This window comes from Bos grunniens, chromosome 9, assembly GCF_055505025.1.
Source record: "Bos grunniens cultivar Pamir isolate PY7600 chromosome 9, Bosgru_T2T1.0, whole genome shotgun sequence".
In the NCBI taxonomy this organism is placed as follows: Eukaryota; Metazoa; Chordata; class Mammalia; order Artiodactyla; family Bovidae; genus Bos; species Bos grunniens.
In genome coordinates this window covers 84656429-84670352 of record NC_141173.1, presented here as the reverse complement: position 1 = coordinate 84670352, position 13924 = coordinate 84656429, and the positions used below count along the sequence as shown (strand labels likewise).

The following is a 13924-nucleotide window of genomic DNA, read 5'->3' as shown; positions in this document are numbered from 1 at the left end:
TCTCCAGGCAAGAATACTGGAGTGGGTTGCCATTTCCTTCTCCAGGAGATCTTCCCAACCCAGGGATCGAACCCAGGTCTCCCACATTGCAGGCAGACGCTTTACCGTCTGAGCCACCAGGGAAGCTAAGCAGAGGCCTTAATGACTCATGATGATATATGGCTGCTTCTTTGGACTAAATATCTGAAATGTTATCATTTTCTCCTTTTCTTCGCCATTCTTTGCTTCTCCTTCTCTCTCCTATGGGTTTTCCTCATCAGACACCAAGCCCCCATTTCATAACTTTTCATTCTATTTTCTGGGCACAATGCAGATAACCCTGGTGTCTCAGCTCCGGATTCTGGTAGTTTCTTCAACATCAGCCTTTCTGGATCGAGGCTGCTCTTTCCATCTAAATGCACCACGATCTCATGGATGTGGCCCTGGTATCACCAAGTTTTCCCTTCAAATGACACTTGGTAGATGCCTTACTTTGCAGGTGTCTCATTCAGAGATGTGAATAAAAGAGGCTCCATTGTTTTGAGGACCAGTGAAGTCTCTATTGAAACGCAGGGGAATAGAAGTTGGGATGAGCAGGAGGTAAGAAACCAGGTGCCCCTAGAGTGTGAGCCAAGGGGAAGAAGGCTGTGGGGGGCATGAATGAAGCAATGATGGGGCTTTTGGATGCCTCTGTCTCTAAAGCTTTGCTGGCGATGCAGGAGTTTGTCAACCTCACACATTCTATCAAAAAAGCTTAGATGACAATGTCTGCCACACTACTTAAAATTTAAATTCTGGAGTTCACTTTAAACTGATACATCCTTCCTCATAATCAAATTACGCTCTGCTTTGTCACCTACCTGGTCTGTAGATTTTGTGTGGTGATCTCCAGCTTTCACCTAAAAGACGTGTTCTGAGCAAAATCAAACCATTGAAATTGTTTTTTATACCAGTCAATTTCTGTCATTGTCATGCTTACAAACTAGAGAGAGGGAACATACTCGTTTAATAAATAGAAAATATTTATTATACAGCATTATCAAGATTATTTGACAAAAGGCAGTAACGAACCGAAGGAAAACACTTTCACCAGAAGCTAAACAACTTGTATAAGCACATACATTAAGGTGGAAAGTTTCTGCCCTTTTTGTATAGGGTATGTATGTGTACATTTCCAATTTTGAACAATTATGATTTAAGAGCTAATAATCTATTGTACTCAGGAAAACTTTTAATCATGGTAATTGTAGGCATTCAGAGTAATAATGTGACTGGTGTTGAATGTTTTCACCGAACATCTGAGACTAAAACCTCAGGACAAACTGACATAGTATTTGAATAGTAGACGTTTTTCTGATCTATTCTTACTTTAAAAGTTTCTGAATGCACAAGTTCTAATATTAAGAACAGATGTCAATGGCATTAGGATAAAAAACATGTTTCACTAATATTAGACTGTATACTTTCCCTTGCTAGTTTGCCAATTAGCAGATCATATATCAAGCACTAGAACCATCCATTTCCCTCATTCTGCCTCATGACAGTGAAAATGGAACTGAAATCACATTTCAGTCATGAGTCTTTCTATCAAAGGTGTAACAAAATAATTTTTTTTAAAAGAAAAGGCAGTCTTTTCTTGATATAAAACTGACTACACTTGGCAGTAGGATATGGGAAGACATAAGAAATATGAGCCTCAAACATTGGAGTGGATGTTAAATTCTGAACAAATGATGCAGTGGGTATTTAAAGAGTCTAAGATCATTTTTGGCTGAGAAATCAGTAGCTTTAACATGAAGGAAGCACATTAAACGACTGAACATAAGGCATAAACAAAGATATTTAAGGGGATAAGATTCATTCCCAAATAATACAAGAATCAAAACAGCAAGAAAAATCTCTTTTATTGGAGGGAAAGGGAGGAGTAAAAATGAAACAGCTGGATTACACAGACATGGATATTACACACCACAAATAACAAAAAGAAATAGAAAAGCTAGGGCAGTGAAAATATATGAATGAAAGAACATGGAAATAAAAATGAAAAGAAATCAAAAAGTGAGGAATAAATAAATTGAAAAATTATGACAAGACAGTGGTTAGTGTATGCTTTAAGCACATATAGCTCAAGTAGCAGTGTAAAATTAAAAAAAAATCATAAAGGAAACAGAAATAATGTAAATACTATTTCAATCTTATGTTTTAATAATGATGTGTGCAATTATATAAAATCTACCTTTTTCCTGTTACCCACAGTTTTTGTGAACTTTTAGTATAACAAATCTTCAAACCACTTCATTAATAACATATTTCCACATCATAAAATATCTGAAAAATAAGTTCCCTCTTAAAAGAAGAAGGACCATCTGAGCAGCATATGAAAAACATTTGACCAGAGCACTCCAACCTTCAAAGAGCTCCTGTAGATATTGATGATAATGGTATATAAAACATTACTGGAACATAAAAATATCTATACTATATCAGAGAGACAGTCTTCTAGTTGCAGTTAGATTGACATTACATTGCACAGTTTTTGTTATCACGGATATACAAGGACACGGGAACACATTCACTTGCTAGTTACAAGGACTTCGGTGACACTTGGAAAGAATTATTTGTCATTGAAACCAATAATAGCTGCTATGAGTACACCATTAAGTTCAAAGATAGATTTGTTTCTGTAGTACATAGGAGAAACAATGGCACCAAATACATACTGCATCTTAGAAAGTTCAACTGGTAAGTATTATTTGCTACAGTAAATGGAAGGTAACGATTTTGCCATGTGGTTTGTTCTCTTTAACGTAAGGGCAAAGGAGAGCCCCCTTGGCACACAGGTAAATCCGCAAATGTCTTCTGCTATTCTCAAAACAATCTCATCTGGCCTTTTTTTTTTTTAAAGAAATCACCAATAAGCGAGCATCAGATGCGGGAAGCTGATTTTGCTGATTTTGTTCAAAGCCCCAAGCCTCTGCACGGGCCTGTTTCTCCTTCTGCCCTCCCTTAGCACTACTGATGAAGCGCTTTTGGTTGATGATTTTGCTCCTATTCCTGTTCTCCTAAATAGAGGAAAATCACAGAGCAGCAAGGTGTCCACGCACCTTTCTCCAAGTGTGACAGCAAGGCTGGCACTGGATGGGCGTGTGGTCGGTGAAGACGGACCCCTTTTGGGGCCAGTTCCCCCCGAGGGTCACGGATACCAGGGTTCTGTGGGCGCAGTAGGGAGAAGGGCTTGAGAAACGAGCTGCTGTCCATCACTGTTCTCTGGGTGGTTCCCCTCCTTCACCCACCTGCTCCACCTGGCTCCACCAAGCTCGTTGGAAACACTAGGATGACGAGCTAATGATTAACTGAGCGGTCCTCCCCGCTGTCCCCTTCCAAACGGGCCAAGTTGGTGGGCATGTACATCTATGCGCAATGGTCCAAAGAGATTATGTGGGTTGGTTTTATTTATTTATTTATTTATTTTTTGCGATAAAAGTTACATACTATATGGGATTGTGCTTTGTCGGAATTCCCTTTCTTCCCAGAGAAGAGTTTTGAAGAATTCAAGACTCGGAATCCTCGCCTGGATCCCTTCTGGCTTGCGGATTCCAGCACCTCTGGCGCTGGCCTTGCTAAGGCGGCAGCAGCTGTCGCATCCTTGCTCCCTCCACCTCCAGCCTTGGCTCCCCGCCCAGCTTCCCGCACGTCTCTCCGGGGGAGGTGCTTTTCCCCCACGGACACCTCCTCCCTACAGGGTGGACGAGCTCTGCTTATAGTCCCTCAGGATGACCGAGGCGTAGGTCACATTGGGAGGGGTGCAGAGCACCGACTCGGACACGGGGGAGCTGGGCACCGAGCTGCCCGAGGCCACCGAGTCGCGGAAGGGGGACGGGGGCGTCAGGGCGGGCGAGGCCTCCGGGGTGGGCTTGCTGGGCGCCGGCAGGTCCCCCTCCTCCTCTTCCTCCTCCAGCTCATCCTCCTCGGTGTTCCCTTCCCGCTCGGACAGGTACTCCTGCAGCAGCTTGAACCTCTCGCTGTCGTCCTCGTCGTCGTCTTCGCCGGGCGGCGAGGCGGGCTCCTCCGCAAAGGGGCTCAGCGGCAGCGGCAGCAACGGCAGGTGCTGCGGGGGCGCCGGGGGCGGGAACAGGGACCGCCCCCCGTTCCCCGCGGCCCCGGGGACTGCGAGCACCGAGCTGAAATCCGGGATCCCGGCGCTGAAATTGTTGACCACTCCCTGCAGCTGGTCCAGGAAGGATTTCTGCGGCAGCGGCGGCTGCTGGAGGGGCGGGGGCAAGCCCTTGGGGATGGCCGGCTCGGCCAGGAAGAGGGGGGTCTCCTCGGCCGTCAGATGGGGCGGCAGAGGCGGGGTGCTGGCCGCGGTCGGCACGCGGCGGGGCGCCGCCCTGGAAGGACTGCTGGGAGGGCTAAAGCCCACCGGCTGGGCGTCCTCCTCCTCCACGTTGTAAAGGGTCTTGGTGCTGGTATCAGAAAAGGTCAGGCTCTTTCCGGAGCCTTGGTAACTTTTAGTGAGGGGTTTGATGACGGCTGTTTGGTTGCAGGCCGTCTCGTTGGCCTTCACGTGCACCGAGAGCCGGTGCCACATGTGCTGACCTTTGGGCACCTGTCTTCCACCTGGTTCAGACCACGACACAGACTTGCCATTAGAACTATGAATAGAACAGAGATGGGTTTATTTGCGGGCATCTCACGCATGCAGGATAACATACACAAAGAACATTTGCAAGCCTAGCTCAAAGCAATTTGACTCCCTCCCACTGTATATCTGCCTGTCGCACACACTCCCACCCTCTCCCTTTTACCCATCAGACTCCAAAAGCTGCAGCGATCGCAGGTTGCCTCTGAAGCTGTGGCCAGGGATTCCATCCACCCCAACACAAGGCAGGACATTTTGACCCTGAGAAAAATTGTAGCGGAGAAGAGCCAGCTTGTTGTAGAACCAGCTATTTTCATTTAAGTCTGATTTCACAGCTATTACACACACACACACACACACACACACACACAGGCTCAAAGGCGATGAAAAATTTGTTGCTCAGTGCAAGCTTTTGAAAGATCCCAAGATTGACAAATTAAAAATCAAATCTTAGTCACACATAGACAACAGAGCATAATGACCATAACTATAGTCTCCCTTTCTTCTTGGTCCCTGGAACAAATTAAGACCCACGTGTAAAACTACTTTCATCGTCCTGTGAGGTTGTAAAACACATCCTCTCAGATGCCCATTCTGATATGCAGATATTTCCTGTGGTACTAGATGCAGCATGGTCATGCACATGGCACCTGTACAAAAGGGAAAAAAAGGAAATGACAGAAAAACCCAGACCCATGCTCCACTTAAGAGTTTCCCAACTTTCGAGTTTCCTTTTATTTCAAAGCATTATTCCTGATGCATATGGTGGATCACAGTTCACTCATAGCAGGTAGCTTGGGATTTTCACACTGGCAACACTTAAGTAGGTGTGTTTGAAAGAGCTGGAACTGGCAAGCCCAGAAAAATATGAATATCCATATCCTGTTTTAGTGTACTTGCATAATTGATGCAAAAGGATAAGATTAAGATTCAGACAAAGCAGAAGTTACTGAGATCAAGACCTCTCCAGGGCCTTTTCTTCATTGATCATTGAGGAAAAAAAGGCTTAGCGCACCAGGGGTCCTACACCCTTCATGGGATCCTCATGCTATGCTATGCTATGCTATGCTATGCTAAGTCGCTTCAGTTGTGTCCGACTCTGTGCGACCCCATAGACGGCAGCCCACCAGGCTCCCCCGTCCCTGGGATTCTCCAGGCAAGAATACTGGAGTGGGTTGCCATTTCCTTCTCCAATGCATGAAAGTGAAAAGGGAAAGAAGTCGCTCAGTCATGTCCAACTCTTAGCGACCCCATGGACTGCAGCCCACTAGGCTCCTCCATCCATGGGATTTTCCAGGCAAGAGTACTGGAGTGGGGTGCCATTGCCTTCTCCGGGGATCCTCATAAAGCCAACCAAATAGAATACATCTCTGAAAAAGAAAAAAATGAGATGCACTGTGTGCATATATGCACATTCAATTCTGTCTGTTCTAATAACTCTGGTCTTACTTTTGGACTCTTAGTTTAGTTTCTGTATAATTTTTAGCAGATGGTGGTACCTTACCATAAGGTACTATTAATAACAACAGTGTTAATACTTAAATCAGGAAATAATTTTTTTTCAAGATTTTGCTTTTTCTTTTATCCATGAAAACAACAGAGGAAGTGGCACAATGATGACACATTTTTTGACATTAAAAGAAAGACGGAAAATGCATATATTTTCTTAGGTGGAGATGCGAAATAGACTTTTTCATATCATAGTCTTTTGTTTGGAAAACAGGAAATGATCAATGGTTAACATAATGGTTTACTTAATCATTTTGAAAATACAAGAATGAATACTTTAAAAATTATGTGTGAGTGCCACATATATGATGACGGTAATGTTTTGACATTTCAAATTTTATAATCCTGAAAAGTCAAGTGAATCAAATAAGTACAGATTTGTGTAGAAAGTCTGATATCAATTCTAGAAAATTCTGCATATAAAAGTTCTAAAATAGATATAATTAGCTAAATTTTCTTATTGGAAAGAAGGTAGTTTCTCCATATAGCTGATAATCTATGCTATATTTTTAATTGTCAGATAAAAAATCTCATCTCAAAAATATGATATAAAAATTAATATTTCATGCAAGTGTATGCTTAATGTATTCTCTAAGGATTCTAACTGCTTATGAATGTGAGATTACTGACTTATTAGGTTCTATACAATCTTGTTAGAATAGCTAACTCTCTCCCGAGGTGAGCAAACTAAATAATAAGCTGGTGGCGTTCCTGCCAGGAACAGCCAACCAACCAGCCAAAGCCAAGACCAGAATCCACAGTTCCTCCTCTGAATTTGAAATTCTGGGCAAGCTCACCTCCCACTTTCCTCTTTCCTAATTTCCTCCATCTCCCACTCTACTTACACTGTTTCTCTCTTTATGCATTTAATATGCCTCTTCCAGAAAGTATAAAACTGCCTAGTCGCCTCTTGCTTTGCTTAAATATGCTTTAATATACTTTCCAATGGCAATGATTTTCAGCCCTTTCAATGGCAAGGGAAACATTTTTTCCTTCTCCAAATGCTTGCCTCTCCATGCTCATTAAGAAAATCACTAAACTAAAAGGCTGCTCATGTCTTCATTTATTTGTATATGTGTATGTGTATGTGTGTGTGTTTTAAAAACCAATTCCCTCCAGAGCTAGTCTGACCTAATTCAATCAGTAGGCTTAGATAAACAAAACATTGTCCAGTTTCCATATATGCTAACAAAAAGGGCAACATTGTATTCCTGGGACTGAGTTCACCCCCTTGCTCACTGACTTGCCTTGTCTTCCTCCTTGTACAGGAGTCCTCTATCAGCCTCTGTTTAAATCCTTTGAAAGGTATTATTAATCATCTTGCAGACAGAGATGATCACAGTTCAGTTCTGTTTCATCCAATACAATATTTATTCTTGTGAGGGGAGATTTCCACCCCAGCAGTCAAAGTTAGCAGCTTTCCTTCCCCTCAGAGTCTTGCTCTAGATTTTCTGTAAAGTACTGTTTAATTAGAAAACAGTCCTAATGCCCTAGGGACTTTACCAGATTAAGAAAATTAGATTAACCTTTTTTTTTTTTCAAGGACAAAATAAATTGCTTCCTAAAAACCAGAGATATTGGAGGGAAAGCATCATTTCATAGAAACTACAGCACAGGGTATAAACTTTGGTCCTTCTGCATTAGTTATCTTTAACCTATGGTCAGCAGACAGCTTGAATGGTCCATGAATCTACATGTGCATTAAAGCATTGTTTTTAGGCTAAATCAATATTATGTCCTTGTAGATTATGTGCTGCTATTTTTAAATGCAAAATGCTGTTATTGATAAATTGTACTTCTAGATACAAGTGTAACTAAGTTCTGAGAAGCTGTTTTTGGTGTGTTTTGTGTTCAGGCTAATAAAGGTACAATTACTATCACAGGTTCAGGTGAGTATTTGATAACTGTTTTGGTATGAAAAGTGATTATCCTATTTGAAAAGGTTAGGAACTCATTGCTGTGATATTAAGAAGAGAAAAATGTATAAAATATGGGGCAGTAAAAAGCAATAAATACATTATAAAGATGCAATATTACTATGAAATAATACTTTTATTTAATCCAAGGTAGCTTTAATACCTTGTCTTTTAAAGCTGCCGGCTTCTTTCTTCTATTATTTAATGTTACCTGGTTCCTTAATCTTAGGAAAAGCAATCTGATTTAGAAACACCACAAAATTGTCAGAAAGCACCTTGTCAGAAGATACCTTGAGTGGCTAAATATATTTACTGATACTGAAGTAATTGGAGGAAATTGCTATTAGGCCTGGGAGGGACTAGAGACAGGGAGGATGAGATTTCCACCCCACAGGCAGAGCTCAATTCCAGCTCCAACCAGCTCAGGATTTTGCTTTGGTTTGGTTTTTCTTTCATTAGATAAGTGTCACAATCCCTCCCCCCGCCCCCCAAACAGAAGACCCTCTATTTACAGCACTTTAGAGAAGAGTTGGAAGTGGGTGGTGTAAACAGATTAGTATATCTTTGGCATTCAGAGTGATCCTGTCTGTTTTATTTGTTTCTGTAAGTACTAGTTACATCTGCAGAGTACGCTGCTCTCTGCTCCAGAGAGGCCTAAAACGGGAATACCAGTGGGTGGGTGTTTGAGATCCGGAGGAAAGCATCCTGCACAAGCTGCCTGAGGAGGAAGCTTGCTCAACACCTGTCTCCCTTATGTCCAACTCAAGTCTCTGCCACTGGGCTTAATAGCCACACAGCAGACAGAAGGATGGCTTCCAAGGAGCCCAGGCAAGGCGAGGTCTTCCCTTGAGGGGGGAAGTCTCAGTCCTGGGAACCTGAGCAGGGTAACATTTGTTTTCTTTGAAAATGAAAATGGAAGCAGGAAATGCCACTGGGTCATAGAGTGGAGAGAATGGCTCACTAAGAAAACAAACCACAGCCACAGGCTTGCAGACAGCTCTGCTGTGACCCAGCAGCTGTGGCCGGGACATGTGGCCTTCCAAGGAAAGGCTGGTGTTGCCCTAAGGGAGACCTGCCTGGATGGGAGGCCAGAGCTGCCCTGTCCAGGTATCTCACCTCCGTGTTCTTCAGCAAGCTGGTACCAGAGTGCAGCTTGAATAGTGATCCTTGTAGCATCTCAGGCATTGGAAACTGTTTGAAACCATTTGAGTCAGACTCCTGTTTTCTTAGGCAACCCCAAGCTAGTCTTCAATACAAAGAACTCCCACTAACTCCAGCTTCCCTTCTTGAAAGCTTCCTCCCCTAAATCTGCCTATTCAGTATAGATTCTCTGGAAGCTTCTCTGAACATTCAAAATTTCTCATCTTATTGAATCAGCACTGCTTATAAGGTAGAGAATTTCTGAATGTGTCGGTGAAGACAAATGCTTTTTAATATTATGAGAACATGGAAGTTGCTGCTGAGATGAAGCCTTAAGTAACATTGTGAATTTTATCCCTCTCCTTGCTGATTCTAACTTCATCCTAAGCTGGTCAGAAAATCATTTGACTTGCTGTAATTTACAATGTTACAAAGTCTAAGTGTACAATCCTCCTTTGAGAATCTTCAGATCAATCACGTTGAATATCCTAAAGTTATATGATTTGGGATAAAAGACAAGATAAATAAAATAAGCTTGCTTTTATTAAGCATTGTGCCTTCTCCAATAAATTAATAAAGAAAAAGACATCTACAAATGAAATTAGCTCATGAAGGTCAACAGAGTATGGAGGAGCCCATAAACTTTGTCCAGGTTTAGGGTCTACTGTCTCAAGAAAACTGACAAATATATTTCCAACTGAAGAGTAGAATTCTGATGGCTTCTGAACTTTTTCTTTAAGACTTTTTTTAATGTGGACCATTTTTAAAGTCTTTATTAAATTTGTTACAATATTGCTTATGTTTTGTTTTGGATTTTTTGGCTGCAAGACACATAAGATCTTAGCTCCTGGATCAGGGATGGAACCCACAGCCCCCGGCACTGGAAGGCAAAGTCTTACCTACTGGACTGCCAGCTAAGTCCTTAGATTTTTTTCTAAGTATATTTTAAATGGCCTTTGGCCGAATGTAATCATGACTGCTGGGTGAGGAAAGAAATTCTGGTGCCGTTTATTTATGACAACATATTGGTATAGCAGTGTTGTTTTAGCGGAGGTAAACCAGCTGTAGTTATATTCTTCCAGGAAGTATAGATGAGCCTAGATTATGTTCCTTTTGAAGAAAGTTCAGATGAAGCATTATAGTTTATTCTATGCTCCATGCTTCCAGATTTATCACTTTAATAGCAAGTCCCTTGATGCTCTTCAGCCGTACCTGGAGTCCTCACATTTGCCCTGGAAATACAGGGCAGCTGCATTGCTCTGCAGGGCCTATTCCTCACAGGCAGGGGAGATCCAGGCAGACCTTAAAGATCCAGTAGGCAGCTTTATTTCTATCACTAGTCCTTTTGCCTGACTTGTTCACAAGAGCTGTGGAAATCAAAGGTCTCAAAAAGAACATACATATATATTTGGGGGAGGGTGTTGGGGGACCAACTAAGGCTGAAAATAGCCAGTCTTACGCTACGGTGCACAGCTTGGAAGCTACTAGTTTCTTCCTGATCCTTTATTGTCTCCAGGAAGCTTGAATAGTCTTATTTCAAAACTTCTTTATCATCAACCTGTTTGCTTTGCTGACTGCTGCACTATTTTTTGTCACCTACCATGGATGGACCACTTTCCACCTTTGTTGTTTTTAGGCACTCACCTTAAAGTCATGAAATGTTAGGTGCCTCTCCTCTCTCTCTGGCCCTGCTGTCATGACAGGACAAGCACGTCTCCTAGACCCATCAATTCCTTTTGACAGGCAGCCAGCAGCTGTCATCATCATCAGGATGTCCTTACTGTGTCCTTGATCAGACTCAACCCTTGATGCAAGAAACACTCAGTGCTTTTGGACTTGGGAGAATTAGAGAGAATGCATCCTGGAAGATGAGAGAGGCTCTGATCTCCATATGCAGAGTCCTCCCAACCGCACCTATTTCCCTCTAAGGGTCAGTATGATTTGATTGAAACCACACTCGTTCTACTGGGGCCTTTCCAGGGGACGTCAGAACATGATTTCCCAATGCACTCCACTGAGTGAAGAGAAGAGCCGCTAGGACCCCGTTCACTGGGCTCCATGGCCAGGCTTAGTAGCAAACATTTGAACAAACTGGGCTCTTCTCATCTGAAGAGCTATTTGAGCCACAGACACCTCATCAGGGAGCTCCCTTCTGCTGCAGGAATGTGTACCTTTGACTCTCCCAGGAGTTTGAAGGGCTGTAAAGGAACAGCTGAGAATGACCACAGACTCCGTGCACAATGAATTGAACATGGTTTACGTTCTTTTGTTGACTTAAAGAGACACTGTCAAGATCTAAAGGTCAAAAATTGGACCAAACATGCACCGTTTTTATCAGATGGATAGAATCTGATAAAAGCACTCCGAATTCTGGGGAAATAATTCCTTGCCTTTTGCAAAACTCATTTTTTTGGGGGACTCACAAAACTTTTGTTTTGTGCTCCCCGGGGGATAGGAGGCACCTAGCAGAGATGTATCTTGGTGCCCACCCCCTGGCTCCAACTGACATTATGGATTTCTTCCATCCAAATTATGGCTTTACTTAAATGCAGACAGGATCATATCAAACATTTGTGCAGCAGCAGCAAAAAAAAAAAAAAAAAAAAAGAAAGAAAAAGCAAAGAAAAGAAAAGAGCTCTGTTTGCCCAGGAGAAGCTGACAAATTTGTAAAGGGGGAAAATTCACTTTCAAGCTTGTGAGTGGGAGTCACAAACAAAAGTGAACCTCTAGAATGGGAAAAAGTGTTGCATCTTGCATGAAAACATAAGAAAAAAAGCAGAAAGACTAACAACTTGACAGTGTCCTTTTAAGAACGATGGACAATCAAATTAAGGCAGTCGTGCAAACCATGGCACGTAATGGCTCCTCGTCCTTGATGGCATGCACCACTTCTGTTTCCATGTCAGAAAGTAGAAAAACCCAGGAGAGAGAAAGCAAGGGGCAAACCACTCTATTTTCCATGCAGCTTCTCTTACACATTCACTGCAGTGTGGGGGTTTTCAAAGCTGCACATGTGCCGACGGACACTGGCTGGTGGGCGAGAATTCTGGCTGCCTCTTCCTGAGGATTGAAAAGAAAAAGATACCCAGTGAGTGAGTGGTTACACATGTACATAGAGATGGCAATCACACCGCTCAGGCGGTGCCTGGGCGGGGGCAGGGCCGAACCTGCCTCCCGAGCCTTTCTCTGGGTCACTCCACCTCCACATCTGCATTTTCCTTGTCCTGCCCAGCTGTGTCTTACTGCCGGGACCAATTCTGAAAGTCACATCAGCGGAGTGCATTCTTTCCTTTACCTGGTGGGACCATCTCTTTTCAAGCGGCAGATGCTTTTTTTCCTTTTTTTTTTGCCGTGTGTATGTTTCTCCCAAATTCGCTCTTTTCCCTCCAATCTTGATACCCTCCTTTATTCTTAGAGGCAGTGGATTCCATCTGAATCTTCCAGCCCACCACCCGTCTTAAAGAATGCTTACAGATTTACATCTTACACTGTGACTTTTAACTGTAGTGCTAATTTGACTCCATATTATGTTATCATAAAAGGAGTGCTGTCACTTCACATAAAGTCATAGGTACCTCTTGGCCCTCACAAGATGGAACATATCCAGAGGTGGAAAGAAGGGAAGTGGCAAGAGACTGGATGAGCCTCCCTCCAGGGAAGAAATTCATCTCAGTCCCTGGTTGGATGTCTCTTTATATAGCACAGTGTGTGGGTCTGGTAAGTGGAGAAGATCCTTGACTAGACGTGTCAAGGCTGATGTGCTGGCCATGCACAGGTGGCCTTTTCAGCATTTGTTGGAGTGAGGCTACCTGGATTTCCCACAAGTTAAGGAAACATGAGCTTCCCTCTTTAGAAGTTGGTGGGACAAAGCCATCTTAGTCTCATTCCATATTAAGAGGGCAGCCAATCACAGAAAAGAATTTGGGAAGAAGATGCTAAAGCAGAACCATCAGCAGGTGCAGTGAGTGGTGTGGATAAGACTGCAGTCATGAAATCCACTATAAGGCTTTCTCATAAATGTTCTCTGCCAATCATCCTTGGGCCAATCTACCCCAAGATCCTGGTGACAATTATCCAGTGTTAATCAGAAGAGGACCACGACAGCTCCAGGCAAATCAAAGGCATTTGCCAACCTTCCTATCTCTCTTTCCTATCAAAGCAGGCAGAAGAGGGGAAGTTCAGAAGAGGGAAAGAAGAGGCAGAAAAAGATTTCAGGCTGAGGCCTGACGTTGTTCTGGGAAGGAGAGATGTGAGTTTTGAGATCTGAAACAAGAGCACTGTGGAATGTCTCTTTAATACCTGTAAGCAAAGACTCTAATCTGAATGTAGAAGGTGAGAAAAAATATTTTTCATAGCACAGTTGAAGGTGAAGGAGAAAAATAAGACTGATCATTATGTACATTTCCATCAAGTTTAGACAATTCAGTAAACCATTTGAGAGTACACGATCTATCCAGGAAGATCTGAAATTCTCATCCAGAGGTAAGAACTTGAAATACTGGTATAATTTCATTTGCACCGCACTAGTCCATTTACTCAAGAAAATTAGACAAAGAGATCATGTTTGCTATTGAATAAATCAAAGAAATATGACACTTAATTTGCCCACCTGCAGTCACAAAGGTCAAGAAAACACTAGTCGTAGATGCCCAGAAACAACAATATGATGTTTGAATATATAAACGAAGTTATTGGCAGAAAACGGCATTTCATCCGTAAAGTATTAAAAAACAATTTC

At 42.7% G+C, this 13924-nt stretch overlaps 1 protein-coding gene across 1 annotated transcript in view; it reads right to left on the bottom strand.

The window, feature by feature from the left end:
* Window positions 1–993: 993 nt before the first annotated feature.
* The window catches only part of GRM1 (glutamate metabotropic receptor 1), a 468587-nt gene continuing 455656 nt past the window's right edge, over window positions 994–13924 (bottom strand). Inside the window, exon 15 of the mRNA XM_086316176.1 lies at window positions 994–4634. Coding sequence (XP_086172302.1) covers window positions 3716–4634 — 919 coding nt within the window. The 3' untranslated portion in view covers window positions 994–3715. The remainder of the gene's footprint in view (window positions 4635–13924) is intronic.